The 20,830-nt window shown below is 35.4% G+C and overlaps 1 protein-coding gene across 5 annotated transcripts in view; it reads right to left on the reverse strand.

Moving 5' to 3' along the window:
• Window positions 1-20,830, reverse strand: part of LOC140664685 (multiple PDZ domain protein) — a 101,956-nt gene that overhangs the window by 43,930 nt on the left and 37,196 nt on the right. For all 5 annotated transcript variants that reach the window (XR_012046487.1, XM_072890034.1, XM_072890035.1 and 2 more), the window contains 12 exons: window positions 15,547-15,689; window positions 13,685-14,028; window positions 8,229-8,363; window positions 7,541-7,699; window positions 3,938-4,114; window positions 3,544-3,769; window positions 3,047-3,348; window positions 2,593-2,817; window positions 2,328-2,501; window positions 2,035-2,196; window positions 1,310-1,552; window positions 971-1,201 (listed from right to left, as the gene is read on the reverse strand). Coding sequence is in view for 4 of the 5 variants with exons in the window: in XM_072890034.1 (XP_072746135.1) it covers window positions 971-1,201; window positions 1,310-1,552; window positions 2,035-2,196; window positions 2,328-2,501; window positions 2,593-2,817; window positions 3,047-3,348; window positions 3,544-3,769; window positions 3,938-4,114; window positions 7,541-7,699; window positions 8,229-8,363; window positions 13,685-14,028; window positions 15,547-15,689 (2,521 nt within the window). In the remaining variant the exon portion in view is untranslated. The remainder of the gene's footprint in view (window positions 1-970; window positions 1,202-1,309; window positions 1,553-2,034; window positions 2,197-2,327; window positions 2,502-2,592; window positions 2,818-3,046; window positions 3,349-3,543; window positions 3,770-3,937; window positions 4,115-7,540; window positions 7,700-8,228; window positions 8,364-13,684; window positions 14,029-15,546; window positions 15,690-20,830) is intronic.

The raw sequence follows: 20,830 nt of genomic DNA on the forward strand, positions 1-20,830 counted from the left end.
TGCGTATATATAAATACCATTTTTACAATAATATCTAAAAAAGTAAACGCAATAATTGTTATAAAGTATAATTATGCTATAAATATAACAATGGACTTAACATAAAACAAACTACGTCATGCAAGCTTATAAAATAAACTTTCTGCGAATTACGACAGCGTAAAAAAATTCCAACACAATCCAACATTTTGTTGTTCCATATAAATATGTTAAATTTGTGCTTTGGTATTTTATGAAGCAATCGCACAAAAATGGCAAATAGTAAAATATCCTTTAACGCCATGCCAATGCCAATTATTCTCTCCAAAGTTCACTCTGCCGATTTCATCAAACGACGAACTGATATATATGCACACAAGAAAAAAAAACGAAAATGTAATATACAGAAAACGATTTTATAAATTTTGATGATTTTCAACACACAAGATGGGACATGTTTCATGCTCATTACTCGACAATATTCAAACATATGTATATAAATGTCGTATTCAGTATGTATATTAATGAAATGTAGCAGCGATTATTTCACGATTATTTATGGACGGAATCTCTCGTTAGGAAATACGCATTGAAATTTGTGCGCACGTCTATTTGATTTATGAGTAAATGTTAAAAATTGGGAACACATCGACTACATAAGTGAACCATGGGTAATTCGATATTGCGTGTATGATTTCGATTGTGCATATGTCTCGAAGACACGCAAACAACCGCGATGAAATTTAGCGGAGGCAAGAGCCTTGAGCCTATTATCCTGATTAGAGCGATTTAGTTAAAAACTCTCAGACTTGACGAGGTTGTGCTGATGCTTCAAACCCTCGATCAAATCCATATGCGGCGGCTCGGTCACGTTAATCTTACGCTCGCGGAAATACTCCCGCCTCTGTTTGTGGCTATCTACGATTGAGGAAACTGTCGCCACGGCGTCTCTATCTCTCGTAGCCTCGATTCGATCGTCCTGATCGCTCACCTGGACAATACTGTCTGGTATTGGCAGCGGCTTGGCCACGCCGATGCGAACGGTCCCTTTCGGGGCGCCTTTGAGGGCCTGCACGGCCTGGTCCAATGTTGCGTTCTCTAATCCGATGTCGTTCACAAACAGAAGCCGATCGCCCGGTATTAACTGCCCATCGACCTGTGCCACCCCGCCGGGCACGAGCGATCGTATTACTATCACAGTTTCGTTGGGGTTCATTGGATCCTAGAACCGGACGAGCGGAAAAGGAAAATAAATTCGATGATTATTATAAGTCTTCATTTCTCCTCTATCGAAATTGCGCGAAGAGTTCCGGAAAAAAAAATTTCGCACCTGATAATCCAAAATGGAGAACCCAAGGCCCCTCTCTCCTTTAACTAATTCGATAATTTGTGGTTCAGAACTCCACATCGCCAGACCGGTCAGAGGTTCCAACGAGCGCGATTTCATTTTGTTTAGACTCGCGTCAGTCACTGTGGCCGTGGTCGTTGTCGAAGCCAAGGAACCGTCCGACTTCGCTTTCACGAGACGATCCATTGTAGGTAACAAGTTCTGCAGAGACCCGCCAAGGATGCTCTACGAGACAACACAGGTTTTCGCGGCGATTTTTAAAGCGCGACTTAAGGCGACTGACAATTAGAGTTCTGCACGGACATTCTGACGATATCACTGTTAAACCCACCTACCCTAGTCAGTGAATACTCAATGAATAAAGTGCTTATAAAAATTTTTTGGATAACGAGCGGGAATAACAAATAGCAAGCCCATCTTTTAGATCAAACAGGTGCAAAAAAATTTTTAATAAAACAAATTTTTAATAAAACAATTAAAAACATATTATTAAAATTAGAAGGCTTTCTATCACAATACATGAAATCGGGAGTTCAATTGTTGTTATAAATAATGTTGGATAACTTGGATGACTCGAATATGGATAAGGTCTCGAGCGAATCGGATAATTGTCATACAAATTAGGACGGATACAAATCGATAGTGAATTAAATTTGCAGAACTCTACTGACAACGCGCGACGCCGTATAATCTCTCTATATACTCACTCTAGTTTGAAAAGCAGCCTGGTGTTGAGCGGTGTCGATGGGACAAAGCGGATCCTGCGAGGCGATGTTTCTTCCGCAAACCATACGAACGTGTATGGGTAGCTCTTTCAGCACGCTAACCACTTCCATATGATTGATGCCCAATAAGCGGTAGCCGTTTACCTTCAAAAGAATGCAGTATCGGTTTCAGACGTAGTTTGAGAAAGAGGGAGAAAGCTCTTCGTCGAGAGCTTTGAAAGGAAAACGCTCTATAGAGTTAGCTCGGCTAAGAAAAGATACGGAAATTCGATAACCTCAAGTAGCTCGTCGCCGGAGCGTAGGGTGCCGTTCTGCCCAACGGGGCCCTCCGGTAAGATCGAACGTATATAATGATGAGGCCTTACTTCCTGGCCATTCTCCACGTCGACTGTTCCCTCTAGACTGATCCCGAGACCGCTACCTTCGGCGAATTTTTTCAGCTGGGCGACCTATTTGAACGAAAAAAGAAAAAAAAGAAACGAAAAAGATATTCTTTCTCTTCATTCTCTTCGATCTCATAAAATTGCGCGAGATACTTACCACTATCTCGGTGTCGGGTCCGACAATCTTCTGCCATTTCGCTTTGATAGCCGCACGAATTTGAGGCGTAAGTTCGCTCGATGGATCGCTCAATAAGGCTTCGACATTAGTTGCCTCATCTTGCTCGTCTGACGTTCTTAAACGTTCTCCTTCTTGTAGAATCGCGCTATCCACCGTGGTATGAGATTCGCCTTCCGGTTCTATTTCAGTAGTGGTCTCTCCGTCCTAAGAAAAAGTTCAAAGGTAAATTTAATAACTTACACACTATAAATAAGTACAATGTGATTCTAAATTTTATAATTACACATAAAATTTATGTTGAGCAAAAGAAAAATTAAAACGTAAAGCTTTTAATGAATATATAAAATTGATCAAACATTTAAAAAAGTGATATTCTATAATTTTTATTACTAAAGTATGTCCGATTATTAAACTTAGACGAAGGACAACATACCGCGCTCATGGGAAAACTGGGTAGGCTCGTAATCGACGGGGAACTCGGCTGAGGTAGTCTTAACTCGCTCGCGGCGATTGCTTGTTGAAGCTGCTCAAACTTTGGTCCACGTAGATATCGCTCCAAGCAAAGATTCACCGTTTGGCCCGTACGCCTTAATACTTCGACAGCCTCGTGATTAGTGTAACCCTGCAGGGAGTGCCCGTCTACCTCCACTATACGATCGTTTATTTGGATCATTTTGCTCGAATCGGCCGCGCTACCCTCGCTAATGCTCTTAACGAAAATACCAGAGAGCTCCTCTGTAAAAACGAAAAATCTTTATTCACAGAATCGCAAGAATCTGATCATTCGATCTAATTGTGTCAACGGCGCCATTATATTTCTCCAGACATTTCAAATGCATTCCATATATATGTACACATGTAGCTTTTCGTTTAAAGTGTCGAAAACATTCCGAGTAAAAATATTCTTCTTCATTTGTGGACGTCCATTACCTTTCTCGCAAACATATCCAGCGATAGTAATGCCAAGGCCGTAAATATCCTTGGTAAGATTGACCGTAAAGCGCTCCATTTCTGGCAGTGAATTAATATCGAGAGGCTCCATAGTGAGCACCGGTAGATCCTGGAGCTGCACCGGAAGTGGCACCGCCGGTATAACTGGCATCGCTCCAATTGGCATTGGGTTGCGTACCACGTCCATGATGAGACCGGGTCTTGCCTGAGGCAGAGAATTGTTCTACGTTTTCGCGGTTCTTCCGATGATGAGGATATGATTTCTCTGACTTCTGAGGAAGGACATAAAAAGGGAGAGACGGGAGAGACGGAGAGAGGAAAACGAAGTCGTAACGCGAAATTACGATCGCCATTTCTCTGGCAACACACTCACGTGCATTTCAATGTCGGATTCCTGCGAGTACATGTAACCGTTGTCGTAGCTCGTGTCACCCCCCTGCACATGTCGCATATTGTAATTCTCTGGTACGCTGTGCACCAGATGTCTGTCCAGCTCGTCCGGATCCCCCAGGATTTTCGTAGGGACGATCGGGGCGTGACTGCCGAGAGCCTGGAAAGATATCAGAGACGAGAAATTTTATGCATTCCGCTTTTCGATTCTTCCTTTCTTTCTCTCTGTTTTTCCCACCGGGAACGGATTTATATAAAAATGAATGCAACTTTTAAAATGCGACCCCTATACCGCCGCGCAACAGGGGTATTTTCCAGGCTTTTGAATTTCCAACCGCATGAAAATTTTCAATCCATTCCAGTAAATAAAACATTAACTACAGCCAGTTTTTTCCGTAAATTTTGTGAAGTTTCTCACAGAGATTACAGAGGGATTGTGCGTCATGGAATAATAGTGATATACATTGTATATGTATTTTAAGCTTGTTTTCGTAATTAAAGGCGAATCTCTCTCTTTCTCTCTCTCTCTCTCTCCACCTCTCTCTACTTGTCGAAAAATTAATTAATATTTACCTTCATACACATATAGACAGAAAAAATTTACCTGCCATTTGCTCGATTATTTGTATGATCTATCAAAGATTAAAGAATATTCAAATTCGGGTTATTAATACTTTACTTTCAATGTTCGTTTTTATTATTTTTTACAGGCATCAGGATCATTTTACGCGGATACGAATTTTATCGCACTTCACTTCACACCAGCGTGACAGGCCACAAGGGAACTTTATCAGGTCTCAACAAGTGATATTTACAAGTCGACAAGTATCAGGGGACGGCTTGTTATAACCCTTTAAAAAAAATTCACCGGGAGAGCGTTTGTGTATTCCGTAGCTAGTGGCAGAGCAGACAGGTCGCTGGCTGTTTAATATTCGCGTGAAGAATGGCTGACGGAATTATACGCGGAGCGGGATATAAATATCGATCAGAGGTGTGATAAAAATTGAAAGACCGTGGCAACTCTGGCTTTTTTTTTAAACTTTGGAAGCGAGGAAAGTTGGGTGCACTTCGACATTTTCCACCCTTATTTGCTTTCGTCAGAGGAATGAATAATGAAATATCTTGTTTCCACAAATATGCCCACGCACATGTAACGCACACGATTCGATTTATTTTAATTAAAAGTTGATATGTCCAAAAGTTGATTTATTAGATTTTACGTTTCTCCCTTAATATCGTTTAATCCTCTGTCGAATGCTAAACGATTTATTTGTTACAAAAAAAACTTTTATAATTGATGATATTAATGACGTCATCATAAAAGATAGTAATCTCCTAAAATGATATCTTTTAGGGGTAAAACATAAGATATTGTAAAAATTATTTAAATAATATTTGTATGTGGTAATATTTTATATGTGTGTATTAACGCCTTGTATATATATATATATATATATATATATCACTTTCTATATACATTTCTATATTTCTGATAAAATGTAACAAAGTTAATGATACAATTTTTCATAACAATCGCGAATTTTAAATACATCCAGAATGGCATACAAGGCCGAAAGAAAATTACAAAATCGTTAAAATCTTTTAAAATTATATTTGAGATTTAGTGAGAGAGAGAGAGAGAGAGAGAGAGAGGGGGGGGAGAGAGAGAGAGAGAGAGAGAGAGAGAGAGAGAGAGAGAGATGTATACAAGAATTTCCTTATCTAATAAATAAATATTTCATCGACATAAAAATAAAAAAAAATGTCAATTGAATATCGATCATATTAATCATCCATACATTAATCATTAAACTCTCAGGGAATTGACAAAAAAGAGGAAAAGTCTCGTATAAAAGAATGAGAGGACGGGACAATTCGATTTCGTTTCTTTCCCTTTCAATCATCCGCGAGAAATTACATCAAGTGACGCTTTTTATTCTCTCTCTTTTTTATTGAATAATTAAAGAATATTATTATTAAATAGGCATAAACGAAGGTACTTGATCATGATAACTAATCGTTTAATCCTCTGTCGAATTCTAAACAATTTATTTGTTACAAAAAAAAGATAACTCAATTCTGGCCCTAGGTAGATTTTCAATTTTAATATGCGGAAGTAAAGTAATTTCCATTGTCTGTGACTCTCCGAGCATATGATAAATTCCGAGAGTTCGTCCATTTCGGGACGGTCGCGGTTATGCTTTGGAATAATAGAACCATCACGCATATACGAAAGTACCCGAGTATATTATTTATTACCCCTAAATTACGACTTGTTCTCTCAGTCGCCGTGTTCGCGATACGTAACCGCTCCGAGAATCTCGATACATTTTCCTCTACGGTTTCATTATTTTCCAGGGTTGAACTTTTGTTTCTATTTTTTACTTTTCAATTTTTCCACGTTCATGGATTTTAGAGAGTTTTAATAGATTTGATTTGATAATTTGTATCTCACATAATCAATATAAGCGAATAGTTTCTCACGCAAAGGTTTAAAAAAAGCTTTCGATTAAAAAAAAAAAAAAAAAAAAAAAACTATAAGGTAAATAGTGTCAAAAGAAAGTGATGTTAGATCTGATTGTTTAAAGTATCAGAAAATTTTAACTTGGACTTCCTCACTTTTGACAATTTTTCCGCAAGATGAGCGAGATCCTGGGATGTTGATGAACCCCTCCCCCGCCCCCCGATATCGATCGCAGTCCGCCATCGCCGAATCAGCAATATATCGTCATGATGGTTTGCAATTTAACACAATTTCGTGCGTGAACTGCGACCAGATCCCCTAACTCGCGATAGTACGCATATAACTGACCTCTGACAATGACGTACGCGAACCAGGCCGTACCATCAATCTCCGGACACGACGGACATCTTGAACACCCATATTGGAATTTAATGGTTTGCGTTGCACACCCCTAACTCGAGTACTTTAAATATGTGACGTTGTAGAAATGTTTCGCGTGAGTCGACTGAGTTTTAAATCCTTACTTAATTTTTTTAAATCCCCGCTTCTGCAGCGCGAGCAGGATTACACAATTCTTACGGAGAAAGAATGCAACTTGTGCAAAGAGTGCATTGCAAATTTTCAGCGAATAGTAAATACACAGACTCAAAAATTGTTCGTAAATTTTAGACTTTATAATTACAAATAAATAAATTACATAACTAGACAATAAATAAATTAAATTTCAACCCTAAATTTATATTAATGTCTATTTTACCAAATCAAGTCAAAAGTCGAGAACAAGTTGTAATTCAATTACTAAATATAAAATAAATATGATAAATATAAGTCACGGAGCTTTAATTTTGCAAAAAATATATATTTTTAATTTTAATCATAATATCTTGTGTTTTATATTTTATTTGATTATTTCCAAGCTTCTGAGTGGTCTTTAAAAAAAAAGCAAATAAAAACCCGTTAATGATAACGTAGTCGACTGATAATTAAAGCTACTTATCTACGATGTGGGCGTTCGGAGCAAATAAAAGACCAGAGATATCGCCAATAATTAGTCGTCGTGATCCCGAACACGGGAGGGAGAGAGAAAGAGATAGGAGAAAAAGATTGCGTAAATAAAAGTACCTGATAATCCGGGGAAGTTGGCTCCACAGGTCGTGCGACAACAAGTCGCACGTGGGTGCCCGATTGCCGTAAAACCGCGGCAACTTGCTCGCTTCCCATCCCGCGGAGATTGACATCGCCGATCTGTAATATGTGGTCCCCGCTCTGAAGCCGATTATCCTGCGAACACACAATGCGAGAAGAAGCGATTTAATTTCCGCAGCTATTTATCCCGGAGGGCAAAGACATATTCCGGATCTTTCTCATTTCCCCGTCCGTTTCTAAATATCTTGAAATACACGCGTGCCATATGTAAAAATTAAAATCATAGATTTATATTCGCGAGCACCGTGGACTTGAATAAATGTAGCGTGAGAAATTTAGTATACGAGAAAGGAAAGAAAGCGTGGGAAGGATACAAGATGCACGCGACGCCACCGTATGATTAAGTGAGCAACTTATCAAAAGTTAAGCTTGTGATTAATGAGGGAATTTACTTGTTAAGAGCTAGTCCACGATAAGAATTATGCCAAGACTATAATATATTCTAATTAACAATGATTGTTAGATATGCAAAAAATTATTTTATCGTACATGTCACGGAAAAAGAAATTTACAAGATTATTTAGCTTTTCGAAAATTTAAAATTGTTTCTGAAAAAAAAAAAAAAAAAAAATAAATAAAATATATTAATTTCTTATTTGCTTACGCGATCGGCAACCCCTCCTGGAAGAATGGTTTTGACGACGACACCGGTACTACGTCCGCCGATGATGCCGAATCCAAGACCGCTGCCATCGTTGATGAGATTTATCACTTCAACTTGAGCCCATTCCGTATTCAACTGTGAAAGAAAAAAAGCGCAAAGATGTCTAAAGATCCATTCGTAAAGACCTTTAATAATATTCTCGTACACCTTATTCTTGAACAATTGGACGATATAATGGAATCTAAATTGTCGGAAAAGATCTCACGTTTACATTGAATTTTTATTACAATCAGCTAACATCTATTAATCGCAAAAAAAAATACGAGAGAACAAAAGACATTCTTTTCTTTCTTCTCATTTTAAATTTAGATTAATCATCAGTAGTATAACTATACGCTCCAAAAATACGCTTACCTCTCACGAATATACATAATGCAAATTTTTTTTATTGCAAGAGAGATTATCTTTAATAAAAGATTATCTTTGATGACGAATGCAAAGCACAAATGTATTCCGTAACATCATTCATTTGCAAAAATTTCAGAGCAATCTCTCTACGGATGTATTTTTGGGAAATATGTTTCGTCCTTCGTACGCATCTGTAATTCTAACAACTGCATATATCACAAAAAAAAGAGAAAGAAAGAAAAATAATGAAGATAAAGTACGATGGAAAATAAGGGTAATGATGGTGCACAGCATGCACCCTATCGTGGTATATTTTAACGAACTTAACGAAATGAACAAGATTATTTGAGACTTTTCGCTAACAATGAGAAATTCTGTTTCTCATGTCAACATCTCACGTAAAAACCAACTTAATTTAAATGACTTTCTGTCTTATTAAAATACCTTGAAACTTTCTTGGAATATTTTTATTTATTTTCGATTATTTCTTACTCTAAAATTGTTGATTACAATTGCAAAGTTATTAAATACAAGAGAAAGTATTTATAATTTAAAAATATATAAATATAATAAATAAAATATAAAATATAATGTTTGTATTTTTATTACAAATCTTAAAATCATGCTAAGTAATCGATATAAATTTAAATCTTTCATGTTTTTCATAAACACCTATAAATATTAAAAATCATAATCACACTATATCAAATATTTTTATTTTTATTATATTCTTATATTTTAATTTAGCTTCAGTGTCGTCATTATAACGATTTGTACAATATATATTCTGCTCTCTACTGCCATCTTTAATGTTAAAAAATCATAATATTGTATAAATTTTGTGTAATTATCGCGATTTTCTTTCACGAAAAAAAAATATAAAATAAAAGAGTTAATATTTCAAGTAATTCGATTTAAATGTCTGAAACCTGATGTTTTTAATTTTTAACCAACAGTTTATAATTTTTGTTTAAAATCAATACGACAACAAGCAAAAACGCACTAATCTCTGCTGGCAATATATATTAGGTCATTAAATTTGATTGGTTCTCCAGAGTTTGCTTCGTTATCGTCCACAGCCACAATTAACGAGCTATTTAATATTGATGTTCCGATTTCCGATAGAGCTCTTACAGAGGGCACAATATCTTCCGAGGGTGGTTAGGTCCAGGAATCATAACCAAGATTTTCAATCAATTTTTCATCGCTCCCCGAATATTTCGATATTGTGGTAATCGTCGAAAAATTAATGGGATTTATTAATTGTGCGATATTAGAAACGCATTTATTTGTGGAATAATCCTTTGAAAAATGCCGAATGCTTTAAAAAATATGAAGAAGAGACGAGAAGAATCATAAATGGTGGACGAGGCGAAGTTTCGAAATCTGACGCGTTCCAATTTATTACGAGCGACACCCCACACACCAGACAATCGGTCGGATTTAATTAAAACGTTTTTACCGGCGGTCACATTTCTTTCTCGGATTAAAAGGACGCGGAGTTATTGGCTCGTTACAACGTCGATCCGATAAATTTTTTATGATCCGGTAATTGGTCCGTGCAAACAAAGACCTATATATGTAGAACGAAGCGGACATACGCAGACCATAGTATTAGTCGAAAATCCATGTTCTCTCTCCCTCTCTCTCTCTCACCCTCACACAGATCGAAACCGGAAACTGCGCTGAGAAACAGAGAGACCAAGAGAGAGAGAGGGGGGGAGGAGAGAGAGAGAGAGAGAGAGAGAGAAAAGGGAGAGGGAGAGAGACAAGGCCGAGGGTGATTTACATTGCGGGTGTCGTGCAAACGTGCGCGTGCGCCCGCGGCATGTATGCGTACTTTCACTAATGAAAGATTAAACACGCAACCGTACACGCAGCTCGCTTAGCGAAGCAGGAAATTCGTTTGAAAGAGATAGGCGGTGGCGACCCACGCGCCCCGGACTTTAGTCGCGTCGTTAATGATACAAGATGTTATTCGGCTCGAACTTTGTCTCTTCGATAATCGCTTCTCTCTTACAGCCCAAAATTAATTTTAGGATAAGCGGTAAAACTCCGCGGGGGCGTTTCTGGCACGACTTGGCTTTTTCTCGTCGCAAAAACGGAAGAAGAAACCAATAATCAATGTATTAATGAATATTTATTACTGTCAATCTTATTTTAAAAAGCGAGAGGAATAATATAAATTCCAGCAATACTTCATAGTTTAATTAATTATACTTTAATTAATTCTACAATTATTCATTATCCCACATAATTTTAAAAAAGTAGTTATACTCTTAGATATATATTTTTTGTGATAAAATAATAAGAAATATTTTTAACAAAAATACAAAATGAGTCACTCGAGACCGTTTTATATCTTTAACTTAAATTACATATTATATCGGTAAATTTCAGAGAAACATCAGATATACGAGACAAGAGACAGTTTACTGTAACGACTGATAAAACATTGCGTTGATAAAAAATCGAAAAAATGTATTTTATTTAAGTAATGCAGATTTAGCAGATAATAATACATCTATATATAATTGGCAGAGTAAAATTCTATCATTGATCGACCTTTATTAACAACACCGGAAGTTGTCGTCTATAATCTTATTATCATCTCCGAGAAAGAGTCGCCGACCTTCGCCAATAAATCGAGTAAGTAGACATGACATTTGCATAATGGCAATAGAAAAATAAACACAGTGATAAATGTATACGATCAAATATCTTGAAAATTCACTGGTAAAATCATATTTATATGCTATGAATAAATGTGTGATATCCAATTTGACCGATATGAATATTAAATCTTTTATGTTTTTCATAAACACCTATAAATACTAAAAATCATAATGTTGTGTAAATTTTGTTTTCTATAATTGTCGTAATTTTCTTTCACGAAAAACAAAAATATGAAATAAAAGAATTAATATTTTAAGTCATTCGGTTTAAATGCCTGAAAAACTGCTTCGTCCTCAATTCCATTTCAATTCGCGTTATTTATGATCGCTCTCACCGTTAACCGATATATATCGCCGATAATATAATATACAACAGACTTTTGTATAAACTTGGAGCAACGGGAAGTGTGTTAAGCTGTATATCGTTCCAGTTTCGGATAAAATTAATGCGAAACAACAAAAAAAAATTAATGACGTAACATTGAAAGCCCACACACAGCAAATCGTAGATTTAAGTCGGACGAAGGAAGTGTCAATTTGTTACGATTAAATGTTCCATCGAAATGGCATCGCTGTGAGAATAAACGATTCCACAGTTTCTCGCCGATAATGGACGATAAATTTTAAAGATCACGCAAACCTTGCCTGCAGAGAACCGGTATTGCCCAGAGGGGGGCGTCAGCGAAACTCTTTACCGATAATTCTATTTCCGTCGCAGCCACCCACCGCCGCTGTTATCGCGCCCGAAGACAGGAGGAGAGGAAAAGCGAATGGGCGGGGAGGGAAAAGCGAATGGGCGCCCAATTTATCTACAATTGAAAAAAAACCATTTGATCTAGATATATCGAATGTCGAGAAATTGGGAGGAATCGCTACTCGTTTCATTCGTTCAACGGTTGATCGAAAATATCTCTCTCTCTCTCTCTCTCTCTCGGTCAATCAATAATTTCGAATAAAATACAGCAATTAACTATTTAGAATTAACTGTTTGCTCTTCAAAATATATTCAATAAACGCGCTCATGTAACAAGTTAATGTTATTATATTAATATATTATTTTATAATGTTAATATTAATATATTATTTTTTCCGTGAATATATAATAATGTTAATTTAATTTAATAACAAGGCAATATTGTTTGCCTAGCTTTCTGAGATGGGTAATATATTAATATTAATTTTCGTAAATATAAAATTATTATAGGATATTAAAAAAGAGAAAATTGAAGGCATCTTATTGCATATTCATTAACTGCTTAATTAAATTGTTAAAAGTACATCCAACAGACAAGAAATTAAGACGAGAAATTAAAAGTAAAAAGGTCCTGAATATTCTTTTAAAAATACATCTTAAAAGCTATAATAATATTTCATAGAAAAATTCTACTCAACGTCTCTCCACACACGAGAGATGTTCAAGAGTAGATATAAGATAAATATTATTGGCGAGAAATGTATTGCCTCGAGATGCCGGCGAAGCTATACCAATAATTCTATTTCCGTCGTAGTCCCGCCACTATTCCTATTATCGCGGCAGAAGCTAGAAGAGAAATAAAAAAAGTTATGTCGCGTGGAAGGGTGCCTAAATGAGGCCAATTATGCCAGGGCTATTGATCGGGATTTTATCGGCGTGTCGCCACTCGAGCGATTCCAGCGTAAATATTTCTTTCGGTCCGTAGTACTTGAGAGTCCGAGGGGGACTTTGTAAAATTTGCTGCATAAGATCTCGTGAAAGCCCGGCTATAACTACAGGATAAAATAAGAAGACTGTAGAGATGAGGAGCACGCTTATTAAGAGGCAATGAAGAACATGCTTTTACATGGAAAAGTATTCAACACAATAGTCTCCGTGAAGAGGAAAGATCCCGGGATTTTTCGTTTCAACGAAGCAGAAAAAACAGAAAAAAAGATAGAGAGAAAGAGAGAGAGAGAGAGAGAGAACTGAATTGTTAAATCGGAGATAAAATGTATAAGGAGAAATTTTAATATCTATAATTTAGCCATTTCTGCACACTCTCTTAGGACAATCTGTTGATTATAAATTTTAATAAGATTTAAAATACTTATTCAAATTCAAATTATACTTTAATGCCCGAAAAAATCTCCGACTGGATTTTCCTTCAATCAAACAGATATTAAAGTTACTATTAACGATTAATATTCTGCGACTCCATCTACAGTGTTAAAAAAAAATCATCAATATTATATTACTAAAAAGTGGATGTAAATATGTAAGAATATTAAAGATCAAAAAAACAATTATAGTATATGCGTCACAAGTTTTCTAAAAAAAGACAAGGCCATTCTAAAAGATAATGATGATGATCTTGAATAAAGAAAGAGAAAAAAAAAAAAAAAAAAACAGCGCCTTACCACCATGTCAGAGCCACTCTTGGAGGCGTCGCTGACGGCGGAGGGACTCCTTTCGATAACGAGGCCTCCAGGTATCGGTGTCGAGGTTGGTGTGGGTGTTGGCGTATGCGTGGGCGTCGGGGTCGCCGCCGAAGTGGTGCTGGCCGGTTGGCTTGACTTCGGGGTCGGTCCAGGTGTAACGATGGTGGACGACGCTGACACCGATTGATCCTTGTCGGAACTTGTCTGGTTGTTCGCAGCAGCGGCACCGCCGCCGCCGCCGACGATGGACGACGCTGCTCCTGCGGCCGCTGTCGAACTCGAACCACCGGACAATTCATCCGTTGGCAAAGAGCTCCCAACGTCTGTCAACAGCAAATACGCCAAGTTCCCGCTCATTATTTTATTTCTTCGAGCATAACAGATCCATATCATATCGACGGTAACCAATGAAAAATATTGTACAACTTTTCAGAAAAATTATTTGTTAGATAGAATTTTCTTTTGCGTATCACAATTTCTTCTGTGTATCAATTGTACACAGTAGGAATAATAGATTAGATATAAAATCACAGAGTAGAGTCGCCATTTTTTTCGAGAGCCCTATTCGTAAAAGATAGCATTAAAAAATAATTGTCAATTATTAAAAATGCTAAAAAATGTATTTGCCAATATATGATTTCTATCGGTACCAAAATAGATCATGATATAATTTATTTGCAAAGAGCTTCCACCATCTGTCAACAGAGTATATACAGTTACGTCTATTATTTAACCCCTTCAACCATGGCACATATCATATATCACTACTACAAAAAAATTAAAAAATATAACTGCGCAAAACTGTATCTTCTCAAAAAAAATGACTCATACGATTTTTTGTGTCAATTTTACAATAGAAAAAAAATTACATAAAATAGAGTTGCAATGTTTTTCTCGAGTATATAATTTATATAAGATTGTATTGGAAAATGTAATTACAATTGCATTTATGATTTTTTATTGATACTGTCGATATGTAATTTTTCTACTAGTGTTAAACTAGACAATTTATTCAGAGTTTTTAAATGTCTATTCAACAATCAAAAAGTTCTTCTTATTTAACCTTTGAATAATTAACAGCAATCTTGTTTGTTAGGTGAAAAAATTAATTTTGATAAACTTTCAAAAACAAATTAATGGAAAATATACAAGACTAACGCTTGTCATGAAAGAGTTCATGTTATTCAAATTTCGAATTAACTTAACTACGAAATTGTTAACATATTTGTGAAATTCCATTGTATAAAATAATAAAAGTTAACATTGTGGTAAGCGACATTCTCGCAAAGCGACTGCGTTATTCGCATCGCGTACACGCATAGACAATCTAGCACGAGTTTGCTCTGTTCCATATGCAATGTGTGAGCAAGCCAAAAAAAAGTTAGTCAAACTAATTTAACTCTGCACGATGTGGGAAATTCAATGAAAATCAAAATTATATCATTCGCTGATAAACTATTATTGATTGTAAACAATATTTTATTCTAATTATAATACATGCACAACATTGCTATTTTTATAAAGATTGCAAAGAGAAAATGTCTAAACGAAAAAATTTAAATTTGAAAAATTTATATATATATATATATATATATACAAGTCGAATAAGAATATAATTATTGTTGCAAACAAATTCAAATGGAGAAATGGAGAATGAGACAAAATATTTACTGTAGGATTTATATCTATTAATTATTATGATATAATAATATTAATCTATGAATAATTTGACTATTCTATATGATAAATATTTTGTCCAGTTATTATCCGACATCTTCTTTGCAAAAACTACGATTTCAATTTTCTCAGCTTAAGCGAATTGGCAAGATTGTGACAATTACCTTGGGTGCTTCTTGCTACGACTAGCTCAACCAGACCACGGGCCTTTTGAAGAATCGAGATCGCCTGCTCATGAGAGATGTTCGAGTCTAAAGGCTGTCCATCGATCGCCAATATTTGATCGCCTTCTACCAATCGACCGTCGCTGAAACAAAAATGTCTTAACTCGATATATATCGTTTATAAATAGAGCGCGCAAAAGCACATTTCATGAACGCTTCGATCATCGTGAAAATGATATAGATCTCAAGATAAATAAAATAGATTGCGCTGATTGAGTGAATAGATTTTGTATTCGTGAAAGACGCAAAATGGCATACGCGGCAATCAACTATATTGTCTGTCATTGACATTTCCGGCCGTCGCACACGTTCGCTTTACGCATTTCGAATTGGGTCGCTAAATAATCGAAATGCGATCAATAATCAACTTATTACCTAATAATGTGATGTACATACACGCTATGCAAATAGCGCACGTGGCGCTCGCACGCGGAAGATTATAATTAGATTGTTTTACGGGGGTTAGGTCATCGAACGCGTGTTATCAGATCGTTGCAATTTTTATCCACGTCAGGAGAGGAATCATTACGGAACTTTGACACTCGCGATCCCTCCCTCCACCCTTAGTTGCTACCGCGTTGCAACCGCGTGTAATTATTTGACGCTCGTTTTAGAATTCTTTAATGACGTCCGTTAAACTTCCAATCTTATTTTATATAGCTATTAAAAAGAAAAAGATATTAAAAAATAATCTCCGACCACGGATGATACTATCGAGAAATTACAGCCGATACTTGAAATTTTATCCCGTTATATCACATGTATATGTATGCGTATAACGCGCGGATTATCATACTTGTGTAATACAACATCGTGAACGCTTGCATCGCGCGCGAGATTTTGTTGTCACGTTCAAAATAAGACGTCTCATATATATGATATAATGTAACGTCACGCCATAAAACCTGCCTTTCTTTTTCCAAATCCCGGTGATTAAATTTTTAGTTGAATCGCCAGCGAAACATTTTTGCGACGAACATAATTTGACGGCAATTTTTTATTAATTTTCTTATCGAATATGATTCGCATATATTAGAAAAAAGATTGTCAGAATTATCAAAAATAAATGTCCACCGTTTAAAAAAGAGATTACAATGAACGAAAATGGTAGATAAGAACCCATAACTGTGCGGATTCAGTCGAATCATCTCTAATATCATAAAAAAAAAAAAAAAAAAAAAAAAACCTTATGTTACTCGAGAGACTAGAAGAAAATGAAGATTATGCGAATAAACGAACAGACCATTTACTCCAAATGGATAAAACACAGATTGTCATAATGCGAGATGCCCGTCGCATTATGTTTTTATTATTAGATATTCGGTCGTCAAAAGATAGTGGCATATCGATGTCGCTTAGTTGAAGTGGAACAAGCCGAGCAGTTTGTACGAGCGTCCGCAATCTGTCGAGAAATCCGAACTCGAACGACAATACGACATACGGACGAAAGGCAGAATGACGGAGACAGTCCGATAAGGGAGTTTTGACAAGCGGCAAGTCGTCCGATATATCTGACTAATTAAATTTCTCTGCGAAGGTCTCTGTCTTGTATACGACACGAAGAAACTACAGTTCGCGCACACTGTCTCGTAAGTCTCGTACGTAATTAAATCGGCTTGAGACTGCTATTTAAAGCGTACGCTGGAACGCTTCCTGTAGCGTAGATGCCGGAAGCCGAAATAAGAAGCGCTATGGCTGCTCGGAATGGAAGGTAAGTCGCTCGGATATAGAAAATAACAGGATCTTGTCCAATTTAATTTTAGGAATGCAAGTGGAAATTTTATCCCTCGGTTGCCACATAAAGATGAAATTCACACATTCTGTGAGGAATACTCTATCTGTATCTTACACGGAAATAGCAAAGTGTTCTATTTTCCAGTCTCCCATTGCGATGTGATAAAAATAAAATTTCGCAAATATCTCAAAGGAATCGTATATCACGTGACGAAACAATAGATTTTTTTATATTATTTTATAGTTTTATAGTTTGCAAATACACTACGCAAAAAATTAAAGGGCCAATTTCCTTAAAAATAATCGGAATAATATCAATAAAAAAGCGTTTCAAAGTTTGAAGTTTCCAGTTTTAGAAACTTTAAATAAATTTCAATTCTTTCTGTTCGTTATAAAATATTACATTGTAAGAAAGCGACGTCCGTCGATTAAACAAATTTTTCAAAAGTTTGTCCAATAATGATTTTTGAAATTTTGCTTTAATAATGAGTATCTTGGCGAAAAAAATCATAGAAGATTCGTTTAAAAAAAATTAAAGCTAAAACTTTGGTCTTTAACACCCAATTAATGAAATCGTGATAGGATTTTTTTTAATTCGGTATTCTTGGACAAACTTTTGAAAAAATAGTTTAATCAATAGACGTTGCTTTCTTATAATGTAATTTTGTAACAAGTAGAAAGAATTGAAATTCATTTAAAGATTCTAAAACTAGAAACTTGAAGCTTTGAAACGCTTTTTTATTCATCTTATGAATTATTTTTAAGGAAGTTGCAACTACTTGAAAATTGGCCTTCTTTATATGGAAGAAAGTGGCCCTTTAATTTTTTTGCGTAGTGTATATGATATAAAATAAATTATTATTAATGATAATAATATTATTATTTGATGATAATAATATTATTATTCAAATGAACACTTGTGTAATCATTACAACTCACATAATTAATACAAAAAATATCTATAAAGTAATAGGAAGAGATACACAGAGAAAGTTTCAAAGACCGGTGAAATTGCAGAATAAGAATCTTTGATCGCGATAACGCTATCAGAGAAACATCATTATCTCCGCTATTGCTTCCACGTACTATCATTTATCGAGTAGTGTATTCTCTGCGACATTTGGCATGGCACGCAAAGCTACGTTCTGGTATTTAATGGCACGATAGTGGTCGCGTTACCCAATTTCCGTCAAAGCGAATTTCAATGCCCGCGCTGTCGCTAATGATATACAGACTCGGTAGGTTCGGTCACGGTAATCTACGTCTCGATTTTCTGTGGTTCAGACAGACGCCTGACGAAATCCACGATATCAAACATATCAATAATTATATAATATACCCTATAAAACTGTGTCACGAAGCGTAACAATTTACTAAATACAATAACATTAACTTAATTATATTTTTCATATGTTTAAAGGCAAAAATCAAATTCTGAAGAAACTATTCCGAGTCGAAGAACGCGTTATATAAATTATATATTTTTTATCAGTATATAAAAATAATGCAAAATATATATACCAATAAACAAAATGAAAATTGGAGTATTACTCATTATCCATTTTTTATACTCTTATGTTACTATTAAGTACATGCCTCTCTTATTATTCACCTCGCGTATTATATGTATATACGGAAGGATATAACGAACGTTCTTTCCAGAGGTAGCGTGCAAGAATGTTACTGGGTCATGCAAACATAAATCTAGAACTGTATTAACATGTTTCGTAGAAATTTACTTGCTGCTAAATTGTTACTAATTTAAAGTTAATTTAATTTAGAGATATAAATTAATTTAAAATTTTGAAACAAAAAAAAAAAAGAAATAAAAATCTATATAATCTATCTCAAAAAGAATTATTATAAAAAGTATTATACGCTCTATAATAATAAATTGAGATCAACAATGAATAAAATATAGCCCGACATTATTTACAAAATCTGTGCAGTAATAAATATCTACAAACATAATAAAAAAAAAAAAAGAAATATAAATCTATATAATCTATCTCAAAAAGAATTATTAAAAAATATTATATGCTCTATAGTAATGAATTGAGATCAACAATGAATAAAATATAGCCCGATATGATTTGCAAAATCTATGCAGTAATAAATATCTACAAACATAATAAAAAAAAAAAAAAAAAAAAAAAATTTAAATTTATATAATCTACGTCAAAAAGAATTATTATAAAAAAACAAATATATGTTCTATAATAATAAACTCAAATAAACAGCGAATAAAATCTAGCCCGACATTGTTTGTAGGATCTGTGCAGTAATAAATATCTACAAACGTAATAATAACATTCTCTCTTTACGATAGAGAGAAAAACAAAACTGATTAAAATTAAAAGTACAAATAACATCAAATATATAAACTTATTGCAGTGTGAAGATAGAGAGAAAAAAAATATAAATTTTTATATTAAAAAAAAAAAAAAATAAATAAATAAATAAAATAAATACCTAGTAAATTAACAATCGTACTTTGATAATTTCTCCGAGTAAAACAAAAGTTATTGCAAAATAATATAATGACGCTAATAAAAATGTTCTTGTAATACACGTTTCCGAATAAATTGCGAAATATAAGACGCAAGAGCGATTGAGTTAATGCAAGAGACAGGGCTAGGTACTCGACGGACAGGAGTACATAGAAACGCGAGAATGGCGGTTCTCTCTGGTGTTCCAGTATCCTGTAAATTATGAATGAGACGGATCTAGCGAGAGTCTTGTGTACCGAGCTCTCAGATTACTTTCGCAGCGCACACGCGCCTCAAAGTGTACGAGGGTAGCGAGGGTCGTGAGGGTGGACCGTCGGTGTTGGCTCCGACGTAGGAAAACACTGGCTACAACGAAGCTTTACTGGCAGCGAGGCGCGGACAGTTTTAAAGCCGTCTTTTAACATATGCAAAGAGAGCGAACAGGACACGCCTGCATCCATCGAACAGTATCGTGAAATATTAAAAAAAAACTATTTTCTATACACCTATTTCTTTTCTTTTACTTATCGCACAATACTGGACGTGCGACTGACAATAAGTAACGATGTAAAATAAGCGCTGTATCTCTCACGAATCGCAACAACGATGTAGGTATTCGACAAAGATACTTTTTCGTGTATAAATAATTCCACGCCGATCGATACGAAGAGAATTAAAGATCAAATGTTTGACACGACCGGGAGAACGTCTAACTATCCATTGTTCCGCGCTGCAATGTATGTTAGTTACACGGTCTGGGCTGGCATAGTAAACTTTCGTTGAATTTCCAAACTGTTAGAGAACAGCTCGGGCTCATACTTCGTATAAAACGTCCATTATGCAAAATCGCCCGCGTAAATTCTGTGGGAACTGTAAGTGCTACAAGATAATTACGTAACTAGCTCTTAGATGCAATTTATATGTTCTATGTAAATAATACTGACAAACAATAGCTGCGTTAAAGAAGACATCCCGGCTTTCTGAGAGAGAGGGATGGAGAG

The sequence above is a fragment of the Anoplolepis gracilipes genome, chromosome 4, assembly GCF_047496725.1.
Source record: "Anoplolepis gracilipes chromosome 4, ASM4749672v1, whole genome shotgun sequence".
Lineage (NCBI taxonomy): Eukaryota > Metazoa > Arthropoda > Insecta > Hymenoptera > Formicidae > Anoplolepis > Anoplolepis gracilipes.